This window comes from Pezoporus occidentalis, unplaced genomic scaffold, assembly GCF_034315485.1.
Source record: "Pezoporus occidentalis ecotype Australia unplaced genomic scaffold, CSIRO_AGI_Poc_V1 ctg3, whole genome shotgun sequence".
Lineage (NCBI taxonomy): Eukaryota > Metazoa > Chordata > Aves > Psittaciformes > Psittacidae > Pezoporus > Pezoporus occidentalis.
This window is the reverse complement of record NW_026914940.1, coordinates 625,336-635,539: the sequence shown is the minus strand read 5'-3', so window position 1 is coordinate 635,539 and position 10,204 is coordinate 625,336. Positions and strand designations below refer to the sequence as shown.

Below are 10,204 nucleotides of genomic sequence, written 5' to 3'. Positions count from 1 at the left end.
ATACACAAGGCAAAAGTCTCCTCTCAAGCTATCATAGAATCATGGAACAGTTTGGGTTGGAAACCTAAAGATCACCCAGTTCCAATCCCTGCCATGGGCAGGGACACTTCACACTGGACCATGTCACCCAAGGCTCTGTCCAATCTGGCCTTGAACACTGCCAGCGATGGAGCATTCACCACTTCCCTGGGCAACCCCAAGCACAAACAGAGGCTGGTGGAGAATGGATGGAGCAGCCCTGAGGAGAAGGACTTGGGGGTGTTGGGTGAGGAGAAGCTCCCCATGACCTGGCTTCAGTGTGTGCTTGAGCCCAGAGCCCCCCCATGCGCTGGGCTGCACCCCTAGAGTATGAGCAGTAGCTCAGGGAGGGGATCCTGCCCCTCTGCTGTGGGAAGGGGAGACCTGAGAGCAGCTCCAGTGCCTAAAGGGGCTGCAGGGAACCTGGAGAGGGGCTTTGGACAAGGGCCTGTAGGGACAGGACAAGGGGAATGGCTTTAACCTGCCCGAGGGGAGACCGAGATTAAATATAAGGAAGAAATTCTTTACTGTGAGGGTTGTGAGGCAATAAAATATAAAAAAATAAAAAACAAATACAATTAAAAAAAATAAAGCAAAATAAAATAAAAATAATATAGTATAAAATGAAATAAAACAAAATAAGTAAAATAAAATAAAACTAAACTAAATAAAATAAAATAAATAGTAAAATAAAATAAAATTATAAAATATTCATCCGAGGACATGTGCAGTATAAGTAACTTCAGTGATCACCACAGTTTTAACACAACATTCTTTTTATTGTGCTCAAGAGGGTACAGAAAACAAGAGATTTCAGCTTCCTTGGATTAGATCACTGGTGTGGGAAGTTTCTTCTCCTGCCTCATATTTTGGACACTGAAGTGTCTCCTTAACTTACTGTGTGCAAGAAGGGAATCTAGACAGAACAAAAGCCTGGTGTGGAGAGGACCTGCCACATAACCGAGTTTCATCTGAGAAGCTTTTCAGTTCTACTGGCTAAAACCTGGGGGGACAAAGTGCTATAAGGAGGTAAGGAAGGCTCTCAGTGCAAGACTCTTCTGCTTTAAACAGACTTCATATGGTTTAGTTCAAAACCAACCAGATCAGCACAGCAAAGAAACTCCATAGTTAATTTTGTGGGAGCTTTCGAGTGGATTAAGAAATTCAGGTCAGAACTTCCTGAGTTTTGTTTCTCTCTTGGTTGTGGGAAAAGGATTCTCACTAAAGTGATTCCTGGAGCTGTTGATGGTTGTCAATGAGGCACCCAAGCAAAAAGGTGGGCTAGCAGGGATTTGTTCTCTTCTTCACTGGGTTCTTCAGCATTAAAGACCTCGCCATCAGCTCTTCACAGTCTAGTCCAGAAGAGGACGCAGAGACAACTTGCTACCATCACAACTGGCACAAAGCTGCTCCTCAGACTAGCTGCACCATCCACATTGCACAAGTCAGTGTAACAGCAGGAGACGGGGCGCGTCAAGCCGATCCCATCCACGTCAGATGGGATGCAGATGGAAGAGCACATCTTGGTGACGGTCAGGACTCCCGTGAAGGGATAAACTACAACACAGAAAGAAAGGAGGAACAGTTAGGAATGGGAGGAATGGAGAAGTGCCCTTGTCCCTGGTGAAAGACTAGGTGCTTTCACCACCACGGTCTTAGCTCCACTTCAAACACAATTGGTCTACTTCCTATCAAGAGCACAAGAAACAGCTCCCACCGAGTGGCCACAAGCTGAACAGAACTTTGCATCCTCTGTGTCTGGATCAGCTTTACCCCATAAAAGGTCAGTTAGGCTCTTTTTCCGCCCTGATTTGACTCTACATACAATCTCCTGCCTCTCCCATGCACAATCAGAGCATGACCATGCAAAGAGAAAGCATCCACCTTCACAGTGCATTTCTTTTGTCTGGACAGGTTATGACCAGTAGGGTCACCAGTCCAACTGATGATGCCTTCCTGAGAGCTGTTTGGCCACCAGATGACCAGAAGTTGGTGTCCCTGCTTTACCAAGCCTTGCTCATCTCTATCGGCCTCTCTACTTCAACCAGCTTCCACAAACAGATCTTGGGTCAGGAGAGCACTGTTTAACCCACAACCATGTAAACGGCCTGGAGGGCCAGAACTCTTTGTCTCCATGTCTCAAGCTCAAGTCAACATGTGTTTTCTAACCATGCTCAACACTGAGCATTAGCTATGAGCTGGCATTCACTAAGTATTCATGCACATGAAGACTGCTTTCCACAGCAGCAGAAGGCTGCTCAAGTTCTCTTCCAGGCTTACGTATTGAAGGGAGAACAGGGTCTGCTCCCCACATGGGCAGTTTTCACCTTAGAAACACTGACTTGTGTTAAAAATATGGATAAAGAAGTAATTGCCCTTACCATCCTCCAGGGAATACATAGTAGTCTTGCACATGGTTTCGTTATTCTTGCAGGTCTGGATTGTCTTACACTGATCGACATTGACAGGTTCAAGGCAAGTGTAACATTCCAAGGTTTGCCCTGCAAGGAGGAAAAACATAGGTTGGCATTATGTGGACCACCATATGATGTCCGTGTCCCTTCAGCTACCTCTGGGGAGGGTATCTTCCCAAAATTCTTATACCAAGAACAGGGATGGAATAGACATATGTATTTGTACCAATGGGAATGAGAAAATCAGTAGACTGGTGGTCAAAGCGCAGCCTCAGATGTGGGTTCAAACCCATTGTAACAAGTCAAGCAAGACAGAGTCACGCACATAGAAGTCCCCATGATTCAAAATAGACCTTGTAGCTGATATACCTCTACTCTGTTCTCACTTTGCATCTGTTTTTCTTCTTGCTTTTGCATTAGAAGAGCATCAGAAAGAGATCATAGACTCACAAACTCATAGAATCACAGAATGATGAAGGCTGGAAGGGACCTCTGTAAGTCACCTAGTCCAATCCTCGTGTTCAAGCAGAACCACCTAAAACCAGTTACCCAGGACTGTGTCTACAAGGGTTCTTACTAACTGCAAGGATGGAGACTCCCCAACCTCCCTGGACAACCTTCCTGTTCAGTCACCATCGCAGTAATAAAGTCTTTCCTGATGTTCAAAGGGAACCTCCTGTGTTTCTGTTTGTGTCCTGTGCCCATTGCCTCTGGTCCTGTCACTGGGCACCACTGAAAAGTGTCTGGTTCTATCCTCTTTGCACCCTCCCTTTAGGTATTTATAGTCATTAATAAGTTCCCCCCTTGAGCCTTCTCTCCTCCAGGTTGAACAGTCACAGCTCTCTCAGCTTTCCCTCAGAGGAAGTGGCTCTTCACTGAATTCTCTCCAATCTGTCCATGTCTCTCTTGTACTGGGAAGCCCAGAACTGGACACAGGACCCCACATGTGGCCTCACCAATGTTGAGTAGAGTGGAACAATCACCTCCCTCTACCTGCAGAGCTTCATCCAATGCAACCCAGATACCAGTAACCTTCTTTGCCACAAAGATACATGGCTGGTTCATGTTCAACTTGGTGTCCACCAGGACCCCCAGATCCTTCTGGCTATATGGCCCCCAGCATATAGTGATGCATGGGTTTGTTCTTTCCTATGGGTAGGACTCTGCACTTGTCTGATGTTCCTGTCAGCTCAGTTCTAAAACCTGTCAATGTCCGTCTTGATGGCACCTCTGGTGTATCACCCGCTCCTGCCACATTTGTGCCATCCACAAGCCTGCTAGAGATGAGCTCTGCCCTATCATCTGGATCATTAATGATGGTGTTAAACAGGACTGGACCCAGCATTGACTTTTGGGGTCAATACTGGGTTAAGTTACTAATCTTCAAGTGGACTTCGTGCTGCTGATTACCACCCACTGATCTTGCCCATCCAGACAGTTCTCTATCCACTTCACTGTCTGCCCATCCAGCCCATACCTCTACAGCTTGTCTATGAGGATTCTATAGGACACAGTGTCAAAGGTCTTCCTGAAGTTCAGATAGAAAATATTCACTGCTCTCCCCTCATCTACCAGGCCATACGCTTCATCATAGCAGTTTTTGAAGTGGGTCAAGCATGTCTTCCCCTTGGTGAAGGGTCTGGATACACAGAAAAATCAGACTTGAATGTGAGTTACAGGAGAGAGAGGGAGAACTTCATCTGCTGCTGTCCAGTCTGTCAGCTCTTTCCAAGACTAGGAGCTATAAAATAGGAGAGTGTCCCAGAGAGAAGGAACTGTCTCCATAAGATTTACTGAGCCATGAGAGCAAAGTAAGCACAATCCTTCCTCTGTGCTGAGATTCTGGTTTTGTGCAAAGAATGTGTAAGAAGTCATTTTAAAAAGATGACAGTGACCACCGTATGCATGGGGTATGTACTGCTCTCAGCAGAGACTATAGAAACAGACTTTGGTACCCAAGTCTCCAAAGCCAGTCCAAATCCACCCTGCTTCATCCTTCATCTACGATCTTCACCAGTGCAAAGATGCTCTTCATCACCTCCCTATTAAGCTGCAAAGGCCCATGCAAGCCTGCAGATGCCACTTGGCTCCTAGACACGCAGAATAACCACAGCCCAGGTCTTTCAGTACCTAAAGTCTTTTGAGATGGAGAGATTTTAGACAGAGACACTAAAGAGTCAAGTTGGTTGTTATGCAGTATTTCCAGAGCACTCCAATCTAAACATATCAAGCCAACACATCACCAAGCCATTTTTGGACAAGCTTTTCAGGGCACTTTGCTTTTCTTTCTGAAGAACCCATCAGCTGATCTGGGTCATCTCTTCCATCACCCTAGCAGATACCTGCATGTGTGTGCCTTACAGGCATAGCAATGCATTTTGGTACCCTCACAGACCAGCAGCCCCTCCTTGTTCTAGAAAGCAGTTCTTACCCCACCTATGTGACATCCCTGCTGAAATCCCTTTAAACCCCATTGAAAAGGAGGAACAATTCAGCTTATCTCAGCACGCCTGAAGCTGGGTGTCACAACAGCAGGCTCAGGCAAGCAAGCTGCCTTATGAAAACAGCAATGCAACTTCACCCTAACTAGTAAGCCAGAAAGAGCCCTTTTCTAAACAGACACAGCAATTCTCTTCCTTCTATTCAAAGCAAACTTTCTGGTTCTGTTTGCCCGTTGTGAGCTGCTGTTTTGTTTGCATTAATTCTACGTCTGACAGCTGTCAAATGCAGCTTTAAGGAACAGGCTTCATCATTATTCTCAGATTCCATTATATTCATCACTGGATAAATCAAAGCCACAAGATTTGTGTTCCTCTTTAGAAAGAAAATAATGCTTGTCCCTCCCCTGCAGAATCAGCTTTCAGGTCAAATGGTGGAGGGGGGGAAATGTCCTTACATAAGAAGGAAAGAAAGACAAAGGAAAAGGTCCTAGCATTGCTCCACATCCCAACCAGGGACAGATAAAATCACGCTTTACAGTGTGTGGACCTGGAAGAGTTGTGTGGAGCACTCACATATAAAATCATAGAATGGTTTGGGTTGAAAAGGACCTTAAGATCGTCCAGTTCCAAACCCCTGCCATGGGCAGGAACACCTCACACTAAACCATGCCACCCAAGCCCTGTCCAGCCTGGCCTTGAACACTGCCAGGGATGGAGCATTCACCACTTCTTTGGGCATCCTGTTCCAGTGCCTCATCACCCTCACAGTAAGTAACTTCTTCCTTATATCTAGTATCTATCTATCCTTATATGTAATATCTCCATTAACAGCTCCTGCACTGACCCTGCATAGGAGTTACCTTGGCCAACCAGGGTAACACTAACTCTGAGATTGGGATCATCAGTATAAAATAAGGGGTTTGTTCAAGAAGTTATTCTGGTGGCAGCATGGAGGGACGGGGAGTCTATGCCATGATGCCCTTTCCACTGTGCAGTCACCTTCCACCAGTGAAGGTTATGGCATCACCACTCATGTGGGTCTGCCTGAAACGAGGAGATTTCCTGCTTTTTTAGGGAATAAAAACACCAATATCCCAAACATCCTCCCATGCTTGGCTTCATGGAGGTGGTGATGGAGAAGAAGCAACTGAATCCCACTGATGGAAACAAAGGAGTAACATTTGCATGGCATCCCTAGATAGCCTAAACTCATAGGGCTTCATCCCTACCTCCACATCCTGCATAGGTCACCCTCAATATCAGGGGTGGTTGCCTACCCAATCTTGACTGTGTGCTTCAAGCCTACCCCCTCCAGCAAGGAGATAGGGAGAGAAAGGAGGGAGGAAGGATGGTGGGAGTCACTCCTTGTGGTGACAAACTCTTAAATCCTCCTGCAAAGAGAAAGTCCCTGAGGAAAGCCCACAAAATGCTTCACACTTGATCATTTCCCAAGCTGAAATTGTCTTTGACTTCATGCGAACCACAGTGTGTTAACTACAGAGCTAGAAACATGAGCCCTGCACTACCTGGGCCACCAGCTTTGTGTCCCAGCCCATCTTTCCTACTTCTAAATGGTTAAAGCTTAATAAACCACACGTACAACATATAACACACACTGCATTAAAGTGACTGGATGAATTTCAGGGTTAAGTACCAAAACAGGAACAGAAAGTTAAATATTTATGGTTTACATATTTTTATTATGAAATATATATTTAAATATTTCTAAAAATGGATTTCTATTTCTAATTCTATTTATATTTATACTTCTATTTTTATTTATACTTATATTTATATTTATATTTGGTTTTGTATTATCAATTTATATAATTTTATAGAAAGATGAGAGTGAAATGGAGCAAGAACACAGGAAATGAAGAGCTGAGATTTGCATCAAAGAAATTACACGGTGTAATTACACTTTGCCTTGTAACACTTCCTAAAGAGCCTGAACTAACAATCCCAAAGAGACCATGATGGTCCTTAACACATGACAGGCTGGAGATATTCCAAAGGCAGATTGCGTTGCTGAAAACTGATCCCAATGGGAGGCATGGAGGGGGAAAAGATCGATCCCATCCCATCATGCTGCATCTCAGCGGATAAATCAGAGCAGGAACTTACCAAGCTCCATGCAAGCGATGGCAACCAACAGAAGAGACAAAACCACCTTCATCTTGCACAGACCCTTGTCTCCTGGTCACTGGGCTGCCACCGCTCTTCACCTGTGGCTTTAACGGCTCACGTCCTGGTGGCTTGCCATATACCGATTCTAACCCCCAATCCAATTCTGCTGGAAGAACGAGTCTGATTGAGCTATAAATGAATCAAATGGGTTACAAAGCAGGCCCCACCTCCTGCCATGCCGTCATCTCTTTTCATGCTCCTTGGAGAAGAAAATGAGGCTTTGTATAGTGGACAACTTGTGAGATCTGTTTAAGCCAGGTGATTTGTGGTTAGGCACGATGCGTAAACCCAGGGGTGTTAAATAATCCCAGTGGCTATGCCTTGCCTTTCAGCTTGGTGATGTTTCTTCTGTTTTGCTGCTGTTTGAGCTACATCAGTGGTTTCCACGAATCCTGGGGAAGAAAACAATCTGTGAACAGCAAGACATTGAATCTCATGTACTTTTCTCCTCTGGGTTTTTACACTCAGTAAGGGCCAGAGGTTATCAGGAGGAAAAGAAGTGGAGAGCTGATTTGCAATCCCTTACTCACTGCAAACACATGCCTGGGGTTTTGGCACTCTAATACCTCTGCCCAAGCTATGGGGTCAGGGGGCTGAGGGTTGGAGTGCACTGCCTCCCTCTCTCCTCTCTCTGCCCTTTACAGACCGAGGTGGTGGGAGTGCTTAGAAGGCAATATGGTTTGGTTCGGAAAGGACCTTAACATCATCTGTTTCCAATGCCCCTTCCAGTGATGCCTCACACTAGACCATGCCACCAAAGGCTCTGTCCAACCTGGACTTGAACGCTGCCAGGGATGAAGCATTCACCACTTCTCTGGGCACCCTGTGCCAGCGCCTCAGCATCCTCACAGTAAAGAACTTCTTCCTTATCTCCCCTGTTTCAGTCTGAACCCATCACCCCTTGTCCTATCACTCCCGTCCCTGATGAAGAGTCCCTCTTCAGCATCCTTGTAGCCCCCTTCACACACTGGAAGCTGCTCTGAGGTCTCCACGCAGCTTCTCTTCTCCAGGCTCAACAGCCCCAATGTTCTCAGCCTGTCTCCATGCAGGAGCTGCTCCAGCCCCTGATCATCCTCGTGGCCTCCTCTGCACCTGCTCCAACAGCTCCATGTCCTTCTTATGCTGAGGACACCAGAACTTCACACAGTGCTGCAAGTGGGGTCTCACAAGTGCAACAGAGCCAGGCCATGAAAGTTTGGGCCAAGGGAGCTCCTCAGGTTCACTCTCCCAATCCATTCAGGGAAGACAGTGCATGAAGAATCCCCTCTGTTCTGAGCCAACCCTCTCCACGTGTGACAGCTTGCCAAACAGTTTGGCTTTCCCATTCCTTGATCTTGCTGCTCCAGGCATCTTCCCACTTTTCCTGTGCCTTCAGGCCAGCCCCATGTTAGTAAATCCTTCTACTGTGTGTGATGAGCAAGTTTGATTGTGGAATTGCAAAAACTGAGAAAGAAGAACTGTGGTTATGCCAAGTACCCACCCAGAACACACTTTTAATGAGGAAACACAGGAGGGAAATCTGAAACAAAGAGAGTCTTGGAGACATTCCCACCACCTATGCTATGTATTACATCAACTTTACTCGGGGTTAGTATGACTCAAACTCTTGAAACATTAAAAGGTCTTCTGCTGTTCCAAGATAAATAACCCCATCATCATCTCTCCAAACCTAAAGCTCTTGTGGCAGTGGTCTCAACCATTTTGGCAAGTTCAGCCTCATTTACTTCTGTGTGATCTACCTCCTCACAAATTCGGACCCATATGTTTTCACACTTACCTCCATAATCACTGAATCACAGACTGGTTTGGGTTGGAAAAGACCTTAAGACCATCCAGTTCCAACCCCCTGCCATGGACAGGGACACCTTCCACCAGAGCAGCTTGCTCCAAGCCCCTGTGTCCAACCTGGCCTTGAACACTGCCAGGGATGGAGCATTCACCATTTCTTTGGGCAACCCTTTTCCAGCACCTCATTACCCTCACAGTAAAGAACTTCTTATCTAATGCAGTCATAATGTTGATTATGAATGTTTGCCAGTTATTTCCAGCCCAAAATCATCTAGAGAAAGGCATTTTGGTGTATTCTTGGTTTGGAATTTCTTGTGTTTGGCAGAGAGCTTCATAATCTTATCAAGAAAGGAGAAATATGCTGATGGTGTCTCCTTTGCTCCTAAGACAAGAAAACCCTAAACATGCAAAAGGGTGTAGTTTCTGGTTTCTGGTATTAAGTGACCTCAAGTAATATGTGCAAGATGATTGGTTTCACATGCACATCTGAAATGTGATCTTCATTACACTGCACGATTTGGGATGGAAATAGATGCCAACACCCTACTTAAATCCCATGACCTCCTTCAGTGTGGAGGGGTGTTTCTGGAGGGGGGGGTGACAGCATATTTCACTTGTTTATAGTTTCACTTGATCTTATCTGAGTCTTTAAGCACGGCCTGAAATGTTTCCTCTTTTATGCACACCCTATGCAATTGCCTTGCAGTGCTGGCAAGCCACCAGAGAAATAACAACAATTAATGGGAACATCCAAACAGTGCTTTGTTGAATTCCTTTTGTTCTTTAGTGGGTAATCACAGCCTGTTGTGTTGGGGGTTTTCCATTAATTACATAGAAGAAAAACCACAAAGACACAAGCTGTATAAATCTGCTTCAACAACCCACAACGCTTAACAGCCTTTGAGAAAAGAAGACATTTTGCGGTGTATCTGTTCAAAGGAAAACCAGGACAAGAAATCTCTGCATTTCAGAGGAGTTTATTATAATTTAGAGTTCAGAGTCAATTTTTTACTTTGAGCCTGAGAAACCTGTGCTGATCTCCTCTCCTCTCCACCTGGCCAGCTGAGACAGTCTCTGATGGCATCTTCATCTGATGTGCAGTTCTGCAGCAGTTGCATCCACTCTGGAAATAGTCTCCATCATAGAATCATGGAATGGTTTGGGTTGGAAAGGACCTTAAGATCATCCAGTTCCAACCCCCTCCCATAAGCACCTCACACTAGACCATGTCACCCAAGGCTCTGTTCAACCTGGCCTTGAACACTGCCAGGGATGGAGCATTCACCACTTCTCCGGGCACCCTGTTACAGTGCCTCATCACCCTCACAGTAAAGAACTTCTTCCTTATATCCAACC

The 10,204-nt window shown here is 45.6% G+C and overlaps 1 protein-coding gene across 2 annotated transcripts; it reads right to left on the bottom strand.

Annotated features, from left to right (window-relative positions):
• Positions 1-722: 722 nt before the first annotated feature.
• Positions 723-9,970, bottom strand: LOC134168022 (ly6/PLAUR domain-containing protein 2-like). 2 transcript variants are annotated; one of them, XM_062627367.1, is made up of 3 exons: positions 9,903-9,970; positions 2,400-2,519; positions 723-1,575 (listed from the first exon to the last, which is right to left on the bottom strand). In XM_062627367.1, exons 1-3 carry the CDS (start codon positions 9,964-9,966, stop codon positions 1,364-1,366), a joined length of 396 nt encoding a protein of 131 aa, XP_062483351.1. In that variant the 5' UTR covers positions 9,967-9,970; the 3' UTR covers positions 723-1,363. The 2 variants fall into 2 exon arrangements, with proteins under 2 accessions (XP_062483351.1, XP_062483353.1); XM_062627369.1 differs by lacking the exon at positions 9,903-9,970 and adding an exon at positions 6,998-7,540.
• Positions 9,971-10,204: the final 234 nt, after the last annotated feature.